Genomic DNA, 27,417 nt, shown 5'->3' with positions numbered 1-27,417 from the left:
AGGATGGAGATGCACACAGGATGGAGATGCACACGGGATGTAGAGGCACAAAGGATGGAGATGCACACAGGATGGAGATGCACACGGGACAGAGATACACACAGGACAGAGATGCACACAGGATGGACATGCACACAGGACGGAGATGCACACAGGATGGAGATGCACACAGGACAGAGATGCACACAGGATGGAGACGCACAGGGTAGGGATAGGGAAGCTCCTTTCACCCAGGTAGAGGAGGCGCCCTTTGTGTTTGAGAGGATTACTGAACGTGATGTAACACCCTGCCTTTAGTCAGAGTAGTAGAATGTTCAAGTTGAATAAAATCACAGTGTAGTGAATTGCAGACTTTAAAAAACTGTAACCAAATAAATCCCTTAGTTTAAAAAATAAAATTGTACATAGATCCTCAATAAACTAAAAAGATAAAAAATGACAGAGCTGAAGTTGAAGGGGGAGGAAAGAAGTAGCCTTTGTTTATGTTACCTCTCACTGCCCATGACCCACCAAAAGACTCTGAAGCCCACCCCTTTTCATCACACAAGGCTTGGAGCTGGCACCAGGAATGTATATGCCCTTCCCAAGGTGACACAGCCAAGCTACTCAGCCCATGATTCCCCCAGGAGGACCGGGAGGAAAGCTGCCCTAGAAGCAGGTGATACGTCTTAGTTTCCAGTGTGTCATCCTCAACAGAAGAAAGAACTGTTTACAAAGCAAATCTGACAGGAGTTTAAGAAATATCCCAAATTCCAACCTTTATACAATGGGCACAAGACTGAAAAGGTTGTATGTTAATTACTGAATCAGTTAAATGGAGACTTAAGGGAATCCTATACAGTAAAGTATTTTAGATGCAAATCTGCATTCCTTTATATTCACACTTCCATGCACTGGGCTTTCCCAAGGCAGGGACACCAGTTTCCTTACCTGTTCCGGAAGACGGAGGAGTGACCGATCCTGGGCTGTCATCTTCAGGCTCTGAGACAGTGACAGTGGGGACTGTGTCTGGACTCGGTTTTAGGCAAGTATCTTGCTTCTCGGGGGTCTTCTCCTGGGTAGCAGTTTCAATAGAAGGCTCCATCTCGGTCAGCGTGATTTTGACCGGGGCACTGATCAGAGGCGCCCTGTGCTGCTCTTCAGAGAGATCATCTATATAAGATGCAAATGTTGATTCTTCAAATAAATGGTCCTTGAGGAGTTTTCCCTCCACAGGATCTGGCTTCTCTGGTTCACAGGCCTTTTCGGATTTTGTTGAGATTTCAGTGTCCTCATTCTTAAAGTCCAAGTCTTTCTCTTGCAACTTGGGACGCTGCTGCTCCTGACATTTCGCCTCCTCTGGCCTGGTTATGTCAATGTATTTGTAAGCTTCTGCTTTCATCTGGTCCAGGGGGTCTGCTAAGATCTTGTTCACTTCGATGGTCTCTGCAGGAGTCATCTCTATCCCAGAATCAGAACTAAATAAGCCATGAGGCTCCATCCCAGGTACGTCTGGTAAGGAGGGTCGAGGGGTGCTCAGCTCCTCAGGGCTCTCTGACGCACTGATGTGGCCATTTTCTTTCTGAAGGATTCCAGTGAAATACGTAGACTCCTCCTGAGGTGGGTAACAGATGTCGGAAATCAGAGACGTGTAACATGCTCCTTCCCCGTCTTTGGATGCTGTTGAAAGCGGATGGTCCATGGCACTGGAGACATCTGCTGCACCTAGGAACCAAAACAGCAGCAGATGGTGAGTGGGCTCCGGGCCTCAGTTCTCTCCCCTGCCTAGCCCACCACCCACCCCTGCCCTGTGGAGACACGGCATCCCTTCTCCTCCAGACCTCAGAGTTCCCTCGCAGCACTGGCACGTTCCTTTTCCTGATCTTCCTGATAGGCCACGGTGAGATAGGAAAATTATAGGCAGTCAGGGAAATTGCCACAGTCGAGGGAATCAGGGCGGTATCTCCCTGGCCATGGACTACAGAGGCTCACGTAAGCTGTCATGCCCAGAGAAGTTGGGGACAGATCCCAGAGGACCAGAAAGTTGATTTTTAACATCTACTAGCTTAATACACAGTGACTTGGTTTTGCTTAGTATTTATTATTCAACAGAAGCCCTCCTTGTATTATTCATGAATCTTTAAGCAGGAGTGGAAATGTAGGCTAATTCAGGTTTGTAAGTGCAATGATACGATAGTTGACTGGGGAGAGGGGCTGCTTGGAGGCTCAGAGAGCTGGGAGAGGCCACAGGAGACCCACTAGTCCAGCCCTTCCCCCCCTCCCCCCGAACTCCTGCTCCACCTGGGTGGACAGCATCCCTTCTCTTTTTAAAGGTCCCTAGAGAAAGGGTCTCCTAGTTTTCTGATGGCCTCATCCCAAATTAGTATCACCTTCATGGTGGTCTTCCCTATTTGAATCTTCGGTTTTCTCCTTTTGTTTCACTCCTCATCCACTCATCTACTGCCCATTCTTTTCCTTCCAGTGATATTCAGAATGACCCACTGGGAATTTCTCAGTTCCACTAACAGTGCCACAGGCAAAACAAGTTTCCAAATTTGAGTCTGTTCAGTGTTTTCACCTGGCCTTCATTCGATTCATAAACCAGCCAAAAGCTCATTAATAGCGGTCAGAAGAGGAAAACACTTTGTTTTGCTTAACTGTAAAATACTGTCACAGAGGAAAGAAAATAATGTTTATTGAGGAGTTACTATATGCTAAGCAGCTGGATTTTACATAATTCTCACAACTACATTATAAATTAAGCCCCACACTCTCAACACACACACACACACACACACACACACACACACACACACACACACACACACACACACACACCCCTTAAGACACACCCGAAGGATATTCCAGATTAGAGCACCAACTCATAAAAGTAATAAAAGTAGTAGCAATAATATTGGCTTGTCGGAAAAGTCATGATGCATTTTTGCAATGAAAAACAGAAAAAAATACGTCATGACTTTTCTGATGACCCAATATAATAATAATAGCTAATATTTGAGTTCTTGCTATGTGTCAGACATAGTTCCAAGCTTTTCATTAATATTGACTCATTCAATCATCAAAGCAATTCTAGGAGTTCAGTACTATTATTAGCTTCATTTTACAGATGAGAAAACAGAGGAACAGAGGGGCTAATAAGTAACTCACCTAAGATCTCACAGGCAGAAAGTGAAGTGACAGAGTCAGGATTCAAACCCAAGCAGTCTAAAAGTCAGGAAACCTTCCATCACGGCCTTTTACACGGTCTTAAATCAGTTTGTGAAGGTTTTGGGTATTTTTTAAGTAATTTTAAATCGGTATCATCACAAATTTAATTTTTGTCTTTTCTTAGCTTTCTTCTTGGTTGCCTGCGCCACTGTTCGTCTAAGGGGACTGACAAAAGCGCAAAGCCTCTTCTCCCTCCTAGCCCTCTCCTGCCTCACTGGCTGTTTTCCTTCCTTGGACCTCTCTTCGCCCAGGTACCTGCATACCTAGTCCCCTCACTGCCAGGTCTCACCTTCCTAACAAAGACAACAGTGGTCACTCTATCTCAAATTGCACCCTGCCCTTCCCATTCCCTGGCAACACTGTTCCCTCATACCTTTCTTTGCTTTTGCTTTTTTTCTGTATCACTTTCTCCTAATATACCATATAATTAACTTATTTATTTACTTCTTTATTTATTTCTTACTTATATATTGATTGTCTCCCCTGGCTAGGCATGCTCCGTGAGGGCAGAAATCTTTGATCATTCTGTTCACTAACGTAGCTCAACACCTAGGACAAGACCTGGCACATAGTAGGTACTCAATAAATATTTGTGAAATAAAAGAAAGTGTGAAATTTAGAATTAAGCACAAGGAACAGGATCGTGTACGAAGACAGTTTGGCAGATCCCCTCAAATTGCTGATACGCACTTCACTCAGCAAGAGGTCTAATGTTGGGAGCAATAGACCAGTTCCGATCTGCACATTTCCGTAAGGCTTCTATTAGTACAGCCTTTGCATATGGCGGCCCCTGTTTTCAAGTTAGACCAAAGAAAGCTCAGTAACAAAAGGAATAATAGTAGTTGTGGGCCTTATTGCCTACCCTACATAGACCACCAAAGAAAAATCCACAAAATTTAAATCCATGTGTGCACACACAACTTTATCCTAAAGAACTGTTTAAGCTTCTTTCATTATATGGGTTCAGCCTACACGTAGATGTCACTAGAGGCAGGGGAATCAATCCTGAAATATTCCAGTACAGACATTTGGATCCTGGGATTCTCTACCACATTACACGGAACCACTTCCACATGTTAACAAGTACTTGTCCACTAGAAAGTAAGGAGGGCTTTGCCCATGGATGTCAATTGTCGGAAGATTGGGGGGTGAGGGCGGGATGCTCTCCTGGAGAATGCACAGTCGGTAGTTTCCAGGGCTGTGTCATTACCATTCAGCGCTCACTCGATGCTTCTATTGCAGAGGCCACCACAGGGCTCCTGGCCCTCATCACCTGGCATGCTGCACAGCCCTCCAGCCCACTGTCTCCTGACAGCAGTTATCACACTAAACACCACTCAGCAACTGGCCCCAGGGTTCCAGCCTGCCTCACTGGATACTCCTTGGACTCTGCAGCCTGGCATTTGAGACGAGGGGGATACCATCTGGGCTCACGGCCCTGTCTCCATAGCTCTCCACAATCTCACACTAACTCCATTAGCTTTTTGAGCCCAGTCTTTCACTCTTCAATTCAAACTTTGAGCTCTGGTTAATATAAACTGCCCATCACTTCAACAGTTTAGCCTTCTAATCTCCACACCCAAATCTCTGCCTTTTAACCTCAGGACACTAAAGCTGAGCAGCTTTAAATGCCCCCTCCTCCATGATGAATTTGCTGACCACACCTGTCAGGACCTGACCCCTTCCTACTGTCCTTCCTCCTCTTTCCTACAGCGCTTCATTACACTGCTCATGTGGCATGTATGACATATGACTTCTCTATGTCCACGTTATCGCCCAGTAAACTGTCAGCTCCTGGAGTTTGAGGCTCATGACTTGCACACCATATTGTACACAGTGGGCACCCAATACAAAATGAATAAAGGAATGACTGGAACAATCCATCAATGGACTTATTCCATGCAGCTACTGAGAACAAACTAGGACTAACTGATGCAAATTACAAAGAGGATGTTTTTAATCTATTAACTGAAAGAACGCTTTAGAATTGGAGCTATTCAACAATAGCGTGGAGCTGCATCTCAGAAACAGAAGCGTCTGGATCCCAGTGGGAAATCAGAGAGAGAGAGGAGCCCAGCATCTGCCTAAGTGGGAACCAGCATTGGTGGAAGGTTGGATGACATAACCACACAAGTCCCTTCCAACTGTCTATGATTTTTATACTGATTGGCTGCCACTGTAGTCGGACACAATTTCCTTCACTTCTTCCTTCCCTGTAAAACAGAATCAACATAATTTTCCCTGAGGTGATGCTGCAGCACATAGGGGCTTCCCAGGTATGTGGTAATAATTGAGGGAATAGAATCTAGAGCACATCTACAGTATTAGAGAGGTTATAAATAGAATCAACAACTCGGAGGAATTCCCGCCCCTGAAATTCTTTTCCTACCTCCTCTGTCTTGCTCAGAGAACCCAGTATGAAATGCTAAGGACGCCCTTGCCACACACTCTTCAAATACAACCCTCTAGAGGAAGAGGGACAAAGTCACTTGTGTAAATCACACGTTTCAGTGGGACTGTGTCAGAACCCTTGTGAAAGCAACAAATAATCGAAATACTTTGAATGTGGCCATGTTTCTTAAATTGAGCTAAATACCCTGAAAGATTCTCAAGGTTGTAACTTATTGAATTTGAAAATGTACATACATTACAGAGTGCCTGTCAGCTAGAACTCTTGAAAACAGAAAGTCCTTTTAGACAGTAAATTATGCGAGAGCAGAGTCCTGTGGGATTGTTGGAACTGGAAGCAGGGCTGAGCCTCGGGCTCAGGAAAGCCCATCAATTCTTGTCAGGGCTTCCTGCAGAGCTGGCAGATGTGGGAACTGAGAGAGCGAGCAGGGGCCAGTTACCCCAGGCAGGAACCAATATTGTCACATCGTTAAATACAAATCCACTAAATAAAAGTGCTCTTCTGGTCTAGACTAGAAATTACTACTTCAAAGAACCAAAGATTCCTTGGAACACCTTACTTCTTTCTCTATGGAAGTTTCCTTGCTTTTCTAGAGGTCTGATTCATGTAAAGGCAGATACAGTAATACAATGGGTGGAGTCACTGATGCCCTCTTGGGAGATGGCTGGACAGGAGGGCACAGCAAATTCAGTTACCTGGGTGCATTTAAAATGGGATTGAGTTTTCAAATGTTCGTTTCACAAGTAACTTTTCAGCAAAGTACTTATAATAAAAACTGAAGGGTCCATAGGTCATTGTTTCTAGTCAAAAGCTAAGTGGAAGAAAGATACAAAGAAGTTCTAGCTATTGCCATTATACCATCTGTGCTGATAAAATCAGGCTTTTATAGCCACCAACGTCCTGCCTGGATCAGAAAACCAATCACGAGCTCTACAAATTCAGTAACCGCAGAGAGGTGGGTGTTTTGGTTTTTTTTTTTTAATTCTCTGGCAATACTAAGGAATGAGATGACAAAGATGACTTGCTGAAGATGGTTTTACTTTGCCCACGGAAAGTTTCAATCTAAAGCCCTGGTGCTTAGCTCTGACTCATCCTTACATTGAGTACATCCGGCTGGTGGCCTGAGCTGAGGTTTGTAGTCAGGCTCTCCTCCAGTCAGCTGTGAGACTCTGGGCAAGTTAGCCTTTCTGAGCTTCCGTGTATTCATGTTTAAAATGAGGGCAATAGTTCCCATCTTATTGGGCTGTTATGAGGATTAAATGAGATGAGGCACTTAACTCTGTGCATAGCACATAGTACACAATAAATGAGAACTGTGGGTTTTATTTTTACCTCTATTTAGCAGGGAGGACACTCGCCCTTTACAACACATTATCATCTGTCCATTGATTTGGTACTGTGTCTCTAATGGCATGCAATCAGGGTCATTTGGGCCAGAAGGAATTAAATACAGCCAGTCCACAGTCATGTTGCCCTCTGGGGTCTGCCTTGGATGCTACAGTCTCCAGAGTGCAAGGCCGTGGCTGTCTGCAGAGCTCCATGAGCGAGTGGTTGTTTGGTCAGTGCTTTCTAGTGACACAACTGACATAGATCCTGTCATAATCATGGTGATGACTGACTCGAGTGTGAAAAGTTGAATTTACCAGGACAATAGACAGAAAAGAAACACAAGTGTTCAGCACCCATGGATGAGCTTTGCTCCTTGTGGATGAAGCTTATTGTGACTCCTCCAATTAAAGAAAAGGGGTCTGTGGTTTAAGGTGACACTTCAGTAACTCAGTAAAGCCCCTCTCACTGCTCTGCAATGGAAAGCGAGAGAATGCCAGAAAGAAAGGCTGATAATACCAAAGGTTTTGTGAGCACAGAGGTAGATGCGCTCCATTAGAGAAACACCTGGATTAAAAAAATACATACAAAGCAAAAATACCAATTATTATTGCCAATTATTATTTGAATAGAGCCAATACTAACAGGCATAGGGGACAGGAGTCCCATTAAATTAAGAAATATTTTTAAAGGGGCAGAGGTCATAACAACAACAACAAAAAACCCTGAATGACAGTGGGAGTGGGGAGAGAGTTCACATTAAAATTCAAGAACTAGGCTAGAAACAGTGACCCAGAGTGAACCCGCATTCCCTTTTCCTGGAATCGCTTGTCCTTAGGCTGCCCACGTGACGGATGGCAACAGCCCGCACAGAGGTTAGGCTGTGAGGCTTTTTCCCTGAAACTCCCACGTATCTTTTCTGAGTGCTAAGAAGTCAGCAAGCCCACAGCGTGGAAGCTGTGACACGTTTGACAATAGAGCCATCTAGGATAGATGGATATGCCCGAGAAGCTCCAGGAGCCTCTGTGTCACCTAGAAAACATCCTCCTTCTGAAATTAAGTGGCCAGCGATTTAACATGACAAATGGGTGCTGAGAAACCCAGGAACACTCATTCTTTCAAATTTTATCTATGTGATTAGTTACTAGAGTAAAAAATAAGAAAAAAAAATGAGTCTGCATTCTCTAGTAAAGACTCAAAGCCAAAGCTGATGACATGTTCAGGGGTTTAAGAATATGAGTAACTACGCTTTCTTTCCTCAACTCACTGCCTTATTTAAAGCCTGCCTGCCTGAATAATATAGATTTAGCTGTTGGGGTTGCAAAATTAATGTTTAATAGAAAATGATTCAGCAAGTTTTGGGCTTTTCTTTCCCCTCTGAAGAGCCAGGGCTTGCACAAAATTCTGTTAGAGATAAAAGCCTGGCCTCGCAGACAAACCGCTGTCTAAGTTTCTTTGCTGGTTCTCATCAGTGCCTTGGAAAGCATAAAGCTGCACAGCTCTGAGATGGAACAGGAGTGAAAGTTCTAATGAGCTTGGAAGTGTGAGATATTTTTTGCCTGCCGTCCAAAGGTGGAAATGCGAGTCTGGGGCCTTCTTTGAGGGACAATCTTTTGAGGAGGTGGAGTGGATGGAAATATTTATTTAAAATTTACTTAGATCTTAAGAAAAGATCCTTAAAACCTTACCGTCTCATTGCTTTTTAAAAAAAATAAATAACAGCTTTATTGATTTACATAATTCATAAACCATAAAATTCACTCAAAATGTACAATTCAGCAGTTTTTGTGTATTCAGAGTTATGCAACCATCTCCACTATCTACGCCACCCACCTAATTTAGACGCATTCGACTCTTAATGTTTTCAATACAGAGAAAGCTCTAAGTTACCTCTGCCACACAAAGAATTACCTTTGGAACAAAAGCAAGAGCTACCCCAATCTATTTATCATTTGTTGATAGAATTTTGCTCTCTGATTTCCAAAAAGAAAAAATAATTGTTCTTGGTCACATTTCTTCAGTGCTATGTATACGTGGATAGGAACAAAAAATGTGTACTATCAATTTCTGTTGGCACTTGAATGATTCTTTTGCTCCCTCACCCTACATAGAATCTTCTAGCTAATCCCCATAATTCCTTTTACAGGACCCTTTCCCTTCACAGCTAGATCCTTATCACCTTCTACTTGAATGACTGATGTTTCCTAAGTATTTTCCGGCTTTCAGCCTTGCCTCTTCTGTGCCATCCTGCACACGGCTGACGTCTTCATCTCGCTAAAACACCACTTTCACCATGTCACTTCTCTATTTCAGGGCCTTTGGTGCCATCTTTGCCCACCCATTAGCTTAGAATTCAGGATCCTCATCAGTGAGGTCCCCGTCTGCCTTTATGATTTTATTTCTGAGCCTGCTCAAGAAACACACCATTCAAGCCCCCTAAAATAATATTTTCAACTTATATGCAATTGCTCAGCCCTTCCCCTCAACTGAAAGACTCTTTCTCTTCTCCCCAAATCCAAATAAAGTCTCTGGTGATGTGTTACCTCCTCTAGGGGGTCTCCCCTTGCACCCCACTCCTCAATGCTTTTTCCCTCATCTCTACTCCAAGGGCTGTGACCATTTGTTTGGGGTTCATGGGCTTTTCTGCCTTGGTCATCAGTTATTTTTTTTCTGTACACTTGTTGAGAACCATGTCTCATAGTCTTCATATCCCTGAGTCTCTAGCACTGTGCTTTGCACATCGTATGTGCTCAGTGATTACTGACTGGCTGATTACCTCCATATTCCATCTGATTAAGTCACATTCAAGAGTTTTTGGAATAAGCTTTACAATTAATCATGTGTTAAAACAATCAAAGGATTTACTGAACACTTACCATGTGCAAAGCATTGAAATAAAGGACATTTTCATACAAATGTAGTCTTAGTAACTTAGTGTGTCATAAACATTCACCATGAAGCCACTGTTTGTAACTGGAAGTTCAGGTCCCCCCTGGCTGCTGTGGCTGTGATGCTGGGGGTGGCAGTGTCTCTTGGAAGATCATAATTGGAGCAAGAAAGTTCCATATGGAGCTCTCGCATGTCATATATCCTGATTCATCTTTCTGGTCGGGCATAGCTTCATCAGAAAAAAAAATACAGACTAATTGGAAGAGTTCTTTGAAGTCATCCAGTAACTCAATCCCCATCTTATCCTAGGAACTCATCCCCAAGATTCAGCATTGACCATCTCCCAACCTTAGTTTGACTATGTTCATTGATGGAAATATTACTATACAAACCTAATTATTAATAAGTGTTATAGTTAATAGCCTGGGCTGTGGAGTCAAAAGTGTGGCATTGAATACTGCCTCTACAATTTACTAGCTGTGACTATGGGCAGACTTCCTAATACCTTTGTGCTTCAGTTTCATCTGTTAATAAAAATTATCACCTGATAGGGTTATTGTGAAGACTATTGTGAGACAGTGAAATCAAAACATTAAGAATCAAACACATATTAAGGGATCATTATTATTTTAAAAATTGAACTTAAATATACCTCACTGTTGTTCCCAAGCTTGTTTGTCTTCAAAGTCTATTAGTGAAAACAGGCACCTCAGATAGAAAACAACATAGCACATAAAGAGCTAATCTCCCTAACATATAAAGAGTTCCTAGAAATCAAGGAAAAAAAAAAAGACTATCAATCCATTGTTGTAGGTAACGGAAAAGAATAAACGCTTTGCATAGAAAAGGCAATATAATAACCCCAAAACATAAAAGTTTTAATGAAAACATGTTTGACAATACACTCTTTGATGAGGCTGGGGAAAAACAAGCACTTGCTTACTGAGAGCAGTCTAGTCGGAGTGGAATACGGTATAACCCCTATGGAGGGCAATTTGACAATGCCTCTCCAAATTACAACTGTATTTACTCTTTGAACCAGCAAGTTTACAGAAATTATTCTATAGATGTACTTGCACATGTACAAAATGAATATGAACCGTTATTCATTGCAATATAGCTTGAAATAACAAAAATTAAAATCAACTCAAATGTCCGTTATCAAGGCCTGGTTAAACAAACTATGGACTTCTTCATATAGAATACTGTGTAGTTGTACAAAAGAAGGAAGAACATCTCTACATAGTACTGATGTGGAAAGATTTCTAGATATTGTTTAGTGAAAAAGAAGCTGACCACATTTTTGAGGTACATGGGCAGAAGAGAGTGCTTTTATTTTGAAATGCAATTGTCATTAGCTATCATTTTGCCTTTATACAGTATGCGTTCTTCCTTGAGTTTTCAAAATCTAATTCCTGTGTTCTGCTAGTCATGGAACATTTGAAACTTAATGTTGGGTTTTGAGCATTCCTAATCTCAATCACAATCTCATGTTGGAACGCAGATTGAAAGAATAGAAACAGATGAATGATATCTTCGGACAAATTAGCATAAAAATGGAATTCAGGACACATCACTTGGGACTCAAAGGCAAATCCTTTGACTTGAACACACACACACACACACACACACACACACACACACACACACGATCAAATATATGCTGAAAATTTATTTTCCTAGGTATACAGAAAATGGACCCCAGAGGTAGCCATACTAATCAAGGAAAGTGACAAGAAAAATTACTGTCCTCTATCAATAACAGCATTCATTTTGCTCCTCTGTGCTATCTGATCTATGCGCCGAGGTAAACTGTGTGTTTAAAACAGGACAACAACTCAGCCATTGCTGTATACCAGAGTTTGGGAGTATAGATCCAAGTGGTTCTGAGTACTCAAGAAACTACATCAAGGTTTCTTTTCTTCCCACTTTCTTTCCTTTTATGCCCAGGAAGGAAAAGGACAATAAATAATAAGCAATAAACTTAAAACATGCATAATTTCTGACATCAATGCAAAATTTGAATCAACTGCACATTCTAAGGGGGTAATGAAAATACTGCACTTTTCTAGGGTCATCTACCTACATGATAATCAATAAATACATTGTTTCTACAAAAATACAATTGTTTTTAGGAGTTTGGAGAAGGGTTGCTATTGTGAGGAAAATGTGACTTGCACTGTATGCATATGTGCCTATGTGTATACAGGTATGCACAGACTGTATATATGTATACTCTATTTACTATACAAAGGCCGTACTTCCATTTTGGTATACAGAGATCTACCTTATATTTTTCAAAATCAGTATTCCATAAAATGAGTGTTCTAAAAATTCATTTCAGCATTCCCCTTCTGTTGGACATTTATGTTGTCACTAGTTCTTTTGTTATAAATAACGCTGCAATACCTTTTTTGATGAGACCATTGAGGCTCAGGAACATAAATATTTTTAAATGTCTTTTTGCTTTACTACACAGCTATTTGGAAATGGCCTAGTAAAATGCTCTTCTTTGTGTCTAACCTGTATGTCAAACTGAGAGAATTAGTGGAAAATGTAGCAAAGAAAGGGCAGGATTCAACAGTACAGAATCTAAGAAAAAGAGCGGTTCCAACAGAAGCTATGAAAAAATAGTGACCGTGCACAAGGACTTGAACATTCAAGTCTAGCCGGGAACTCTAAGCTCCTGATAGAATAGCTCTCAGAGATACTGGAGATTGGTTCAAAAGAAAGTCCTTTTACTACAGACGTGCCTGGTTAGGGAGGTTCACAGGATTTAAGGGACTAGAGCCCAATCTTGAAGGATGTGGAGGATTTCTGTAGGCTAAAGAATAGGTAATGAATTTCCAGAGACAGAAAGTTTGATGCTTTGATGTTCAGCCAAATAAATTCAGGTGGTTGTTTGAATTTCTATATATTCCATCTAAACTTTAGACACCTCTCACAGTCATCCTTTTTGAGTAGTCTGAAATGGATCTGTCATGTGTGAGGGCAAAAACAGACTCCCTAAAGAAGCTAGTATGTGAACAGTTAAAATGGTCTGGGTTAAACCCTAAATAAATATGAGCTTGCAGAGGATGCTGCCTTTCTTTGTTCTGTAAGATTTCATAAAATGACAGCAGAAGTCGAAGCCAAACGTGTCCTGGAAAAAGGAACCAGTAACCAATTACTATGTCAATAATTCAATATAACCATTAAATTTTCATGGTTTTTTAAAAACCTCTAAAAATAATCTGCAGACATTAGCTCTTGCATCTGGTATTGGGAGCCCTCTAACATGACTCCTAAGAATGATCATTCGTTCTAGTTAAGGACTAAATTAACACATTGAGTCACAAACAAAAGTCAATTCCATTTAAGAGTTGTTGTTTTTTTTAAAAAAGGGTTAACAATTAGCTGGAATTTAACTCTGCCCCTCAACACAAAACGATTTTCAAAATAAATGCTTCTTGAAACAGAGTTGGAAAGAAATCAGAGAATAAAGTTTTCCCTCTTCTAAGTGTAGAAACAGGCCAGAGTCAATATACCTTCTTTCTTCTTGTAATTATTTTTGCTTCAAACTCATGTATGCTATTCAACATAATATTTTTTATTTACCTTGAAGTTGTTAAGACAGATTCTCTTATACCTTGAGAAGAAACCAAGGGTTAAAACAGAGCTATCCAGGGCCGGCCTAGTGACTCAGTTGGTTAGGAGCTCACTCAAGAGTGTGAGCTCTGAGCAACAGCAGTTCAAGTCCCGTCCCTAGCTGAGTTGCGGCTGAGCTGCCAACAGGTGGCAGGATGGCTCAGCTATTAAAACAAACAAACAAACAAAAAAACCAGAACTATCCAGTTGCCTGTTAGCTGCTGGTCAGTTCGTCGGTTGACCCAAGAGAGTCCTGGTTTTTGAAAATGAACCCTTTTAAGGGAATTCTTTAATACTTTGGATTTCATCTTTGAATGGTAAGATTAATAATTTCAATGTTATTTCTTAACATATCTTTATATACTACATATGAATCTTTTCTTCCTGACTAAAAGAAATGGAAGGAAACTTAAAATTTGTTGAATACATGCTATGTGCCTGCCACTCACCATGCTAGGTCTCAGTCAGTGGCTTAAAGTCTCAAACACGCCAATCAATAAATATGTGGAAACTCTAAAGTAGGGTTTAGGTAATACCAAAACAAAGACAAGCCAAATCTATTAATGATATAACAAACATGGTATTTTTTTTCAGGGTTAATTTAACCTCATTCATCTAATACATACTGAGTGCCTACTATGTGCTAGGCATTTATCCAAGTTTCTGGGGCTGTTACAGTGAATAAAACAGATATATAATCTCTGACCCCACGAAGGCAGAAACAAACAACAAACAGCTATGCAAACATGGCAGAGACTGCTAACTGTCCCCCAGTGTCTATCCTGTCCTTCTTCCCTTTAGCAATGGACGCCTCCCCACCTCAAGGAATTTTTTAGCCTATGGCCACCCAGCTAAAGACTACATACCCTTCGCAACCTTCCCCTAGTGTGGACACATAACCAGGATGTGAATGGGAGCAAGGTGTGCTACTTCTGCGTCGCATCCTTAAAGAAGCTGGTTGTCCTCCACTCTTTCTTGGCCCTTCCTGTGAGCTAGTCCATGAACATGGTCTCTTTGAGCCACTTTAACAATGCAGATGCCGGCAACACTGGAGGGGTGGGTGAGCGGCAAGAGAGAAGGGACCAGGAGCCCTGGATGACTTCCTGGGACAGACCCTTACCTGACTGCTCACTTGCCTCTGGACTGTTAAGTAACAGAGAAATACACTAGCTTGTTTGAACCACTCTGCTTTTGCATCTCTTTGTTAGAGCACCTTTGGGTATACTCTAATACAGCAAAATAAAATAACTGACAGCTATAGTAAGTGCTCTGAAAAAAACAAACACATGAATATGAGAAAAAATGAAAGGTATCAGTGGGGAGGTTTGGGTGACTTTAGATAAGATGCGCAGACCACTCTAAAGAGGTGACATTTAAGCTGAGACCTAAAAGATGAGCAGAAGAAATATGAATTTTTTTCTGTTTCCTTATGATGCCTTCTTTGGGTTCTTTCTCCCTTCCTACTATTTAACTGTTTTGTTCCTCTTACTCTTGCCCATGGGCCAGGGTGCAAATGCTACACACCTGTATAAAAGCCCCAGATAGGCCCATTACTAGAGTACGGATCTCTTTGAATGTGCCATAGTTGTCACCTGTATGTGAAAAGACACAGGCATCAGCTAACCAGCCAGTGACAAACCTTATTGAATGGTTGTCTACCTTGTCTTATAGTCAGTCACCTGGGTGATACTGGAGGGCAAGAATGGTTCTATTAACTCTGCATCCCTGACACAGGGCTTAACATGTAGTAAGAGTTCAGTGAATTTTTTTGAGTGACTAAATTTACAAAGTAGGACTCACCAAATGTTTGAAGAATTCCCTTTTCTTCGGTAACAAAGATAGGACCTCATAGCAGCTATGTCTTATAAGATAGCTCTTCCAAAGGCATGGCATGGGCCAATGATTAAAATTGGGAGTCAGACCATCTGTCCTGCCCTTTATTAGGCTGGACAACTAGAGATAAGTGAGGTGTAGCCCTGCCTCAGAATGTAGATGCATCATGGCTCTTGATCTGGTCTGCCATTTGTCATTTTTGCCCCCATACCACAGAGCCCTGAATTGTGTTTAGAGGGCTAGCCATCTTCTACACTCTCACTCCCCCACCCCAGTTTCCCTTCTATCAATGACTCAGGGATCGAGGGAGAGGAGGCTTAGCCATGAATGGACTATAACAGAGCCTTGAGCTTTGTCACTAACATGTTAATATGGTTCTTTCATTTCATTCCATGTGTCTTAGTGTTAAAAAAAAAGTTATACTAGCTAATAAAAAGGATGGCAATTGCTGGATTTATTTAACTTTCCTATGTGCTAAACACTGGGCTAATATTATAGCTGTACATGCATTAACTCATTAAAGCTCTATAACAACCTTATGAGGCAGGCACTAGTATTACCCCCATTTTACAGATGAAGAAGCCAAGACTTAGAGAGAGTAAATGACTTGAACACGGCATCACATTTCTAGAATGACCAATGATCTCAGTTTGCCCAAGGCCAAAGGGTTTTCCAGGACGTTAGGACAATTCAGTACTAAAACTGGGATTGTCCTGGACAAACCAAGACCAGTTGGTCACCCTATAAGTAGCTGAAGAAGAATTTGAACCTGGGTAGTTGGATTCTAAAGCAGTTGCTCTTAACCATGATGTTATGCTGCTTGATTTTTTTTTTTAAGTATTCATTATTGCTATGGACTGAAAATCTGTCCCCACCCCCCAAATTCATATGCTGAAATCCTACCTCTCCAATGTGATGGCATTAGGAGGTACAGCATTGGGAGGTAATTAGGATTAGATGATTAGGATTAGGGCAGAGCCCTCATGCATGGGATTCGTTCCCTTGTGAGAGTCAAGACAGAGCGTGCTGCTTTCTGCTCTCTGCCATGTAAGAACACAACAAGAAGTCTGCAACCCAGGAGGGCCTCCCCAGATCCTGACCATGCAGGCACCCTGATTTCAGACTGCCAGCCTCCCAAACTGAGAAATAAGTTTTTGTTGTTTATAAGCCATTCATTTTGTGGGATTTTGTTACAGCAGACTGAACTGATGCAGACAATTACTAAAAAGAATGGAAGTTCTCTCCAACAAATGTTAAATAAAGACAAGGATAGCCAGGAAGTCTTCCACATGAAGTCATGTCATCTTGCACTGCAACCTCCTCCCTCTGTGTCTTTCAAAACACTATTAACACACGCACACTTTGAAAAGGATGCTTTTTTATTTGGGGCCTGAATAAAGTCAGTATCAATACTTACCAAGCATTTCTAAGGCTGCATATTAGGAACATGAATATTAAAAGAGACTCACTACTAAACCTCATGATCAAGGAAATACATTTTTCATGGACGCTTTCCCCAGCAATGAGTTGTTTTGCCTCTAGAATTCCAGAATAATTGATGAGAACTCTGCTGGGAACCCTGAAGGAGCAAGTCCTGTTCCTCACAGGATTGGTCCCATCAGGCAAGAAGCTGAGAAAGCAGCATGTTGAAAAGTAGTCTTATAAGGTTGGCCATTCGGATTTGCTCTGTATTAAGAGCCAACTTAAACACAAGTAAGATAAAATGGGTTATTTCTCTTGGCTTTTATCACACAACGGTCTGTGCAATGCCTGACATCAAAGGCCTAGGCACCTCATGGCTGGTTAAGGGGGGAAAACTCCACTTTGATTCACCATGTGGTCACTGGGAACCCATCTGCCACACTGGGTCAAAAAGCACTTCTCATGATACCAAGGTAAGACATAGTCTGCTGCCCACCAGGAGTTGATAATACATTGGCCACAGCAGTAATGAAAGGTAATGAAACAGAAGATACAGGCAGGACCAAGTGTGGCGGGAATGCACAGGAGGGAGCAGTCCTTTCCGGCTTGTGAGACATGCAGGAGCATCCCAGAGGAGTTGGTGTTGGGAGGATGGATAGGATGGCAACAGGGGACAAGGATGCCCCCCTCCCCAGGCAGAGACACAGAAGGAGCAAAGCTATGAGAAAGTCTATCTGAAGAAAAAGAGTGTCTGTGTACTTGACTCTACGTATGGGGAACACAACAGAACAAATAAACCAAAAGCCAAAAACAACTTAGAACTTAGGATTTCATCAATTAACACATGATTTCCTTTTGTTGAAATGGTTGGGCTCTGGAAATGTATCAGGTTTGCTTTAGGCCAGTTCAGTATTCTCAGAACTCTATTCATTTCTGTGGTTCTTTTCCAGAATTTATCATTAAAACTTAATGTTAGTCAAGCTTTATGCATGTATGTGCATATGTATCTTTATTTTCATAAACCAGAAATTCATGTGGATTATAGTGATTAGATCAGCTACAGATATTCAAACATGAAAATAAAGACTTAGATTTTCAAATTAGGTTTATTTCCCAAAAGGCTTGACAGCCTTGCATATTTAATTTAAGAGTTATGTAATGATATGAGGTTTCTTTTTTATATCAAAGTCATTACCATCAATGGGATCTGTCTTTTGAGTTATCTCTCTAATAACTCTGTTGGATTTGTGAAGACCCATTTACATTCTCATTCCCCAACTCTTATCTTGGTTTCACATTGCAAAATGTCTGAGTAGCAGCAGGGAGTCCCCTGGAGCCATGAAGTTCATCAAAACCACAGGCTTCTCCAGGGGTCTTCTCCAGGTTTCTCATCAAACAGGTTGACCCACAGTAAGGAAGACTTGGCGGCGGACCCATCAATCTGAACTCTGTGCAAGTAATATGGGCATTGCTTTTTATGGTGCTATGTTGGCTCCTTAACTTTTACAACATTAAAACCCAAGTGCATCTGTGAGCACCATGGAGTTATGTGAATCATAAGCATTCATCAAATGTCATGCCTAAATTAAGTCTTGTCATCAAATAGTATTTATTAAACACCCACATACTGCACACACAGGCCAGTGTGCAAGGCCCATTATCCACAGAATGCTGTATCTTCAGCCATGAAAATAGTTCATAATAATATGCCAAACTGCTGCCGGAGGTCATCAAGATTATTCTTTCACTTGAATATTGTCACCATAAATTTCAAGTAAACAATGGAATGGGCCAACTTCTCACAGATGGTGAAATCTTCACTGAAGGGCTTCACGTTCAATTATCCTTATCGTAAATGAAAGGCTTATATGCAATTCCAATTATGCCTCTCGTGGATATGACAAGACATTCTAAGAATCACTCATGTATAAATTCATGTCATCTAGCGCTGTGCTTTTTAAAATTATGGGACAATAAGAAGCACAGTGAGAAAGATTGTCTACATCTAAATTGTCAAAGTACCATTTTGTTTCAGACTCAACTATACTATTCATTATTTATTGCTATTGCCTTTTGTAATTACTTCTGATAATACACAGCCTAAAAATATTCATAAAAGCTGAACAAACAGAACATTTGAGGACAAAAGCACCCGAATTACTTTTTATATCTGGAGGCTGAGGACATATACAATTGCCAGAAAAATAGAATTTTTAGTCAATCAACTGATACTTTGTCTAGAGAATATTAAAAAAATGTTTTTACATCATATAATTGACTTTTTAAAAAACTAAACTGTATGAATCAACATGTCGTTTCTACACGATGAACAAGATCTTTTAGATCTTTGTTCTTTTAGAACAAGATCCTGAGATGGTTTTAAATCTGAATGAGTTATGTTATTCCTCATAGATTTTTCTGACTCCTTAATCATTTTCATATACAAATGTGTTAGATGCCAATCCCACTGTTCAACTTATCAACGAGTACATTTAGCTGCCTTCAATGTGCTCAGTATTCTATTAAGTTATATGAGTGCTGCCAAAGAAGCAAAATAAAGTCAAAGTAACAGTTTACACCTGTCCAAATTAATTTCCAAGACAGCCTAACCTTCCTATCCTTCTCCAAGATTTCAGGGGGGAAAAAAATCATACACTAAGAGGAACTCTCTGCTGCTGGCTGATTCCTCAGCTAACACAACGCTAAATCATAACACGATGACTGTGCATCTTTTTGGTTACTCCCTTTCTGATTTAGGGAGCTCCAAGGCTGCGAAAAACACCCGTCCCCCAGGATGAACAAGGCTGAGACATAGCCCTTGTCCTTCATTATTTAACATCTCAAGTTTTCAAAGAATTTGGGCAACCCTGTAGCAATAACCTTATTAGTCAATAAAGGACTATTTTTGCCATTTTAGAGATGTGGGAAATTAGGGCTCAGAAAAAAATGAAAGGGTGTATTACTTATGGAACCCTGTGGCTATGTCTCTGGGATCCCTGTAAATGAACTCCAGGTAAGTGGCGCAGCTTGATAATGAGTTCTTTAGTGCATCAGTCATTCTGCTCCCTTGGAGAATGTTCAAGTTATACTACAGCTTATACATTCTGTCTCTAATGAATGATGTTACTGTAAAATTTCAGAGCAATGAGTTTCAGATGGTTTGCTATAAATTAATATAGTAATAAATTTGTTAATTAAGGATATAATTTCTTACCTTAAAGTAGTTCATAAATTAGGCCTTAATTGCATTTTCCATTCCTTACGTATTTTATTTTAAGTGGTTTCTCATGTAAGAGCCCCAAAGACAGTAAAGCGTAAATCTATGAGACTTATGGGTATTCTGTCTCATTAGCTATAAACTATTACCATGCCTAGTTATATTAGAAAAACATTCTCATCATTTATTTCTTATTATAATAAAAACAATATTATATCAAACCTAATTAAGAAAAAACTAAAGATAGTACTATGTCTTGTACTTTACTGTCATGGTCCCAAGAATAAATGAGGAAATATTATATATCTATTACATAGCTATTGATGCAAAAAGTTAATTTCTGATAAATAAACCAGCACAAAGAACAGAACTCATTTTAAGCCAATAACAATATTAATTTACAGATGATAAATATTCTCATTTTGGATTAAGCCTTTAAATATCTAAGGAAAGTTAATTTTTATATAATTGGGTATCAGAAGTAGTTTTTCCATCAACTAAAGTCTTCTGAAGTTACCATCTCATACCTCTGTGTCTAAGATTTAACAGGAACAAGTACAAGTTAGAAGTACAAGGTACGATAAAAAAAAATATGGTGAATGTTTCAATTTAAAAAAAATTATTACAGTAAAAGACACATTGCCAAACACACTTATCCCATCATTCTTGCCACTTTCTGAAGCAGTTCTGGAGGTCCTTTTGTGAGTGTCTTTAGTGGCGCTGTCATAGCTGCCTCAATGTCTTGAATCAATTCAAAATGTTGACCTTTCATGGTCATTTTGACTTTGGGGAAGAGCCAGAAGTCGCACGGTGCCAGGTCCTGTGAATAAGGCAGATGAGGACACACTGTAATGTTTTTATTTGACAGAAATTGTCGTGTACCAGAAATTGCCATGCGACTTCTGGCTCTTCCCCAAAGTCAAAATGATTCAGGACATCGAGAGTGATCCCACATTTTAAGCGGGGTTAATGGCAATGTGTCTTTTACTGTCATGATTTTTTTTAATTTAAACATTCACTGTATTGTTTGATCACACCTCATAGGAGGCAGCACTGTCATTTCTCAGTTATTCAGGGGCTGATTTATCCTGGCTTTTCGTTTACTGCCTTTCTTCTTCCATCTCCCCTGCTTTTGACCATCTCATTAATTATCTTACTCATGAGAAGATGAAAGAAAGGAACTAGACATGGGGAAAAAAACGAATATTCAGCCTATCCTCTGGCACTTTATTTTTTGGCACTTTCAGAAACATCATAATAGGAGATGATGGAATATAGTGACAGAAAAGAGGATTTTAGATTATCCAAAGGTTTTATCCATCTATGCCTTCCTTCCTTTCTTCTGTGTAAATGAAGGGGAGTTACTCTTATTTGTCTAGTATTGAAAGATTGGGATATACCAGGGGCAAGCTTTTGAGACGGACGAGCCAATCCTGTCCCTCACAACAATTTCAAAATTATTCGAGAGCCATAAAACAAATGAAATCACCATTATGTTAATATCCTTTAAAAATTTTATAAATGAAACTATGATAGCTTTATTTTCATTTTCAATTTTACTTCAGAGCCACATGTACATACCCAAAGAGCCGCATGTGGCTCACGAGCTGCAGTTTGCCGACCCCTGGGATAGACCTATATACATAAACTAGAATGTCAGATTTACAAATCTTGGGCTAATATACACACAATGGAAAAAGAGTATCTATAGTGAACTGCCATTCCACTTAAATGAAAGGAAAGCTTGAAATGCCTTAAGTAGCAGAATTAAACCGTAATACAACTGCTGAGTTAATGGCAGCACAGCCCTTTAGTGTTCTATGGCAAATAATGTGAGTTTCTTACTAAACTGACTTTTAAAATTGCTGAATTTCCCCCTAAAGCATTCTGCATCTCACTTGGTATGGAACCAACTCTGAATAAAGAGTGTATCAATGTGATTTATAATCTATAAAACACTATACAGATTATTATAATTTGGCTCTGGAGGGTTGTTGGTTTCTTTCAACCTCTGCAATTTTCATTGTGTCACCTGCTGTTTTAGCTGTGTCAACATAGGCAAAATGGAGAGCTGAAGTAATTAGGCAAATAATTCAGGCCAAAAATATGACTGAGGAAGAAGCTATTTGGCAATGTCTCTCTACACTGATCAGACTCAGTTCATAATAGTCCAATTCTTTATCTTCCCTCCAAAGGCCTCAAATAAAAACATGTGAAGTCCATGAAACTCAAGGAATTTCCATTAGGAATCTTATATTTAGATATGTGTTTTTAATGTTTCCCTTCTAAATAAACCACAATCAACATGGATAAATTGGGTCACAATACTTCATCACCACCAGGGTTGAGCTTTGGGGAGTGGTAGGTATGGTCAAGTGAGCCAAGTGCTAACTCACAGACATCCACAAAAATCCCCACAGGGGGACCGCATAATCATAAATCCCTTCTCTAAAAAAAAGTCTTCCTGATAATTAAAGTACCATCTTTTTTTCATTAATTGAAGAAGCAAAAATGGCCAAGTAACCACTTCTATATTGCTTTACTGAATTAGCTGTTCAGGGGGAAATTGCTGCAATAATAAACAGAAACCACCTGCAAATCTATGGCAGCAATGGCTTCCTGTCCATCTCTACGTGTACCCCTCCACATGACACAGGTGTTGCTGGGATGTAGTTGCCCAGCCAGAGACTGTATTTCCCATCTCCCTGCTTAGGTGAGGCCATGTGACTAGTTTCTGCCAAAAGGATGTGAGCAGAAGTGCTGTGTTACCTCTCAGGTGGTTAAGAAGGGAGTATCTCAGCCACCTCTCCTGTCTACTGGCTGAATGTCTCTGCCCCATTTAACCTTGAAAATCTTATTTTTAAGATGGTAGAACCAAATATGGAAGGGGCCTGGGTCTTTTAATCACCATTTGAGGGCCATCTGCATGCTGCTTAGGAGCATATCTTAGACTTCATGTGAGTCAGAAATAAACCTCTATTGTGTTTAGGCAACTATACATTTTTGGCTTTTTAAAAATAGCATCTAGTATTAATCTAACTTAGACAAAACCTATCACAGTATTTTGAACCTCTCACTAGGAGGCTTTTTTCACTAGATGACGATGATGATGATATCTAACACTTATGAACTGCTTACTGTGTGTTACACACCATTCTAAATCCTCTACAGGTATCAACTCACTCAACTTTTATAACAGCCCCATGAGGTAGGTACTATTCATTATTCCCATTTTACAGACGAGAGCACTGAGGCACAGTAAGGTTAAGAACACATAGTAACAGAAATTGAACTTATATCTCCAGACCAAAAATAAGACACTTTTTACTCTATATTGTATATAACAAATATCAAGGTCCTCTATTTCAATGTATATTTTAGACATTCTGTACACAGACAATAAAAATTGTGGACTGGTAACCTGGTTAATGAAAAAGACCATTTATTCATAGAACAGCAAGTTGTATCTAATAGCTAAAATAAAGAGAAGCCATGTGAAGTCTGAACTGTTCCTCTCACAACCAAGAATAAGAAGTTTTAAATTGGGGGTAGCAGAGAGCATGCAATATAAATAATATCCAGCAGTAAACAATTAAATAAAATTTGATTCAATACGATGCCATATTATAATCAAGCTGAGTTGTTTTCTATCACTTTCCTTTTTATTCTGCAGTCAAAAGCCCAGTGTGTCTTGGAGAATAATACTTGGTGCCAAGACTTGGGAGGGAAACATCAATTGCCCAGCGTTCGTTCTTCTCGCTTCTCATTTCTGACAAGGTCCATAAAATAGGAACTTTCTTCATTTTGAAGTGTTCGTGGGAAAGCCCTTTAGCCCTTTTCTTTGCCTCATTTGCCCAATGAAGAGGCTGAGCCTTCCTCTGCTGGGGGGCAGCTGCTAAGGGGCTTCACTTCAGTCTGCCCTCTGGGGCGTGCCTCTCACCCTCTCTGACACTCCTTTGGAGAGGCGTACCCGCCCTTCTCTTTCATCCAGCAGGAAATTTTGCTGGGGACCGGATGAAAACTTCATTTCAGGAGGAATAAGAAGCCTGTTTTACCACCATAGATCCAAGCTGTGCCCCCCACCCAGGTTTACCAGAAATAAAGCAACCATGCAGGCTTGAACCTGAGGGGATTGGTTCAGAACTCAGGGGGGAAGGAGTGAGATTAATCGGCATCTGAAACGCCCACGGATACCTTATATTATTTATTGAGTTATAGCTCCCAAACTAAAAATAATCCACCTGCCATCGCTGACAGGCGATGATGTCTGAGTGTTCTTCATGGGGTGACATGCCTCTCGCCTAAGAAGACTGAATGTGTCAGCACGAGTGAACATGGCCCCTCAGTGTCAGAATCCTGCCCACGTCGCAGGAGAGCACACAGACTCTCCGCCTGGCACTCTCCTTTGTCAGATGCCACATCATTGGAGGAGAGCTAAGGTACACGGCATCATCATGGGCATGATGGTTCACCCATCTCCTCTTGGTTTAGAGGCAAACCCTAAAATCTGGAGCATCTGCTCGCCGTTCCTTATGTTTGTTTGTCTTTCATCATGGCCCACCGACTTTTTACCCCTCAGTGCTTCCTCTTCTTCCAGTAACAGCCACTCCTCAGCAGGGACAGGGCACACTATATATTGCATTTACTAAAGCTGCAAGCATGAGACCACATCCCGTTTTAGCAATATCTCCTTTTAAGTTTGTGCCGACCCAGTGGCGCTGTTATCTAAATGCCCTTCTATTATGACTGGTACCTACTGCTGGCTCTTTCTTCCCTTTGGCCATTAACTTGGTAGCCCTCCTCCCAAACCATCTCTTTCTGGAACAAAATAGAAGTCCATGATGGCTTCTTCGGCTCAGCTGAAGGATGTTTTAATGCTGGAGTCTGAATTCCAGCGCTTCGCCCTGTTTTCAAGAGTTAGGACCAAGCGGCTCACTCCCTTTCGTGAGGAGTGCGTACGTGTCTGTCTAATGAGATTGGCGCTACATTTTCAGCAAAACAGAATGATATTTTTTCCTCTAGTTTTTTCTAAGTCTTCAGAAATCAAAGATGAGGGCAAGTCAAGACAAGAAAAACCAACATTTATTTTATGTCTTTCCTGTGCCAAGTCAGGCTGTATGGTGACGCCTCCACCTGCCTGTGTCTCGCTCCACGTTCACCTCTTGCTCTCTGCTTCCTGGGCACACTGGCTTTCTTTCAGCTCCTTGGGTGCACTGTGCTCTGCTGTCTCCTGCCTGGAAAATACATTCCTCCCTTGTCACTTAATAGCAGCTCCTCATCCTGCAGATCTCTGCTCATTCAGCGCTTCCTCCAGAAAGGCTGCCCTGACTCCTCTGTCCAGGTCAGTCCCTCTGTCGTGGACTCCCCTCGCCCCATGTGGCTCTGTTTTGAAGCACAGGTCACAGTTGTAATTTTACATATATTTTTGTGATTATTTTCTCTAACGATGAGGCATGCTCCATGACAGCAGGGATCATGGCATTTTAATCCATGTATTAAATTCATGAATGAGTGGCTTTCTTTAATTCTCAGGAAAACCTGTGCTATAGATATTTTAAACTCAATCTTTTTAAAATACAAAGAAGCACCAATTCTGGATTAAATGATTTGTCCAAGTTACAGTAAGTCAAAGAGCCTGAGACCGTACTTATTCATGTGTTCATTCAATATTTATGGAGTGCTCACTGCATGCTTTTCTATGTATCAGACAGTGGACTAAAACAACAAATAACTATAATAACAGTTCTTTTAGGAGCTTCTCTCCTATTTGAGCATGAGAGGTTTGTACACAAATAATTCAAATAAAATATGGCCCAGGTGGTATGTTTGTCCTGCATACAGCAGACATACATAGGAGAAGATGGGCAGGTCTATGTGAAGGGCACTGAATCCTGAAACACAAGCAAGTGTTTACCAAACAGACCAGTAATAGGGGCATTAGGGTGGAGGGAGCCCTGGAAGCAAAAGCATGAAATTCCAAACCATGAAATCGAGACACCTGAGACAGAGCAAACAGATTGGAGGTGCAGGAACACAGATTATAAGGCTGCAATGGGCAGGGGCAGGTCAGGGAGGGCCTCGTATGCTGTATAAGGACCTCGAACATTATACTATAGCTATGGGGAGTCACCTTCAGCAAGAGAGATCTGACCAGGTTTCAGGAAAGTCCCCCTGGAAGTAGAGAGTGGTAGGTAGATTGGGGCAGGCGATCTCGGTAAAACGTCCTTATCCGGTGGTCTCGGAATGCTGAGCCCGTCCCGGGGATCACACGCGTGTGTGAACGCACAACTTGTGCTTGATCACAACGAGTTTTGGTGAAGCAGCTGCAAGGCGACAGGTGAGTCTGGAAAGTGAAAGATCAGAGCAGAGGATATAGCGTTGGCCCATGAGAGCGGTCATAAAGACCAGAACTAGAGCAGCAGCCATGGGGATGGAGAGGTGTAGATCTAGGAGATGTTAAAGAAAGAGAAAGCAACAGGATTCGATAACTTTTTGGTATGAAAGCTCAAGTGAGGGAGGAATCTGGGGTGAGCCTCAAGTTTCAGGCGTGTCTGATTGGGTGGACGGTAATATAACCTTTCCACATACAAAGGGAAGAACGAGGTTTAGGAAGACAAAATACACTTTATTTGGTGCCCACTGAATTTAGGTTGCCTGGGAAGCATACAGGCGGAGCTGACCACTGGGCTAGAGACATGAACGTGGGGAACCTCAGCTCAATGTCGGAAGGTGGAGCCGAGGTTGTGAACGAGGTCACGGTGAAGGCTACAAAGAGGGAAGGCAGAATCCCAAGGAAGCAAACCTATATTTCTGGTGTGGACTGAGGAGCTGGGGCCAGCAAAGGAGGCGGGGGTTCCCAACATTTTTATTCTATCCAACAGAGAACGACAAGCGGTTCCCACCATATAACGAAAACCATAATCTCCTCCTCATACATGATGTTCCTTTTTCAGCCATTTTCATTGTGTTTTGGCACATTCTTACCAGGCTGCTTAGTGATTCTGAGACTTTGCCTAACTTCTTTTAGGGAACCTAGCCCGGCTCTGGGCATACACATTTAAATTGTTCTTATATTGCGAAGACCCCTAGTTATTGCTTATAACCTCATTGCTTTTCTTCCTCCCCCTACCTCCAGCCTGCAATCCCAGAGGAGAACATTAAGGCAAACTTGTCAAATGATTTAGCAAGGATCACATCACTAGTCAATAGCAGGACAGGAATTTAAACCCAGAATCACTGAGATTTCCTTTTACACCTAAATTCTATCAGGACTTGAAAGAAAAATATAGATAAACCTGCACTAATTGGTATTTCCTGTGTATTCTGGCTGTGGTCCTTTATTCACCACTCTTGGTTACACACTGGGAATAAAAGATGTGATCCTTCTCAAGTAACTTCCAAGCTGGTGGGAGGCTGGGCTTGTTGACAGAAGGCACTGTGATTGGTGCTGTGAAAGAGGTCTTTGCAGGTGCCACCAGGGTGGAGC

The 27,417-nt window shown here is 41.1% G+C and overlaps 1 protein-coding gene across 1 annotated transcript in view; it reads right to left on the bottom strand.

Moving 5' to 3' along the window:
* RTN1 (reticulon 1) overlaps positions 1–27,417 on the bottom strand; it is a 197,082-nt gene that overhangs the window by 96,615 nt on the left and 73,050 nt on the right. The window contains exon 2 of the mRNA XM_019644618.1: positions 931–1,704. Within this exon, the coding sequence (XP_019500163.1) occupies positions 931–1,704 (774 nt within the window). The remainder of the gene's footprint in view (positions 1–930; positions 1,705–27,417) is intronic.

Source organism: Hipposideros armiger, unplaced genomic scaffold (assembly GCF_001890085.2).
Source record: "Hipposideros armiger isolate ML-2016 unplaced genomic scaffold, ASM189008v1 scaffold_5, whole genome shotgun sequence".
Taxonomy (NCBI): Eukaryota; Metazoa; Chordata; class Mammalia; order Chiroptera; family Hipposideridae; genus Hipposideros; species Hipposideros armiger.
This window is presented reverse-complemented; position numbering and strand designations above follow the sequence as displayed.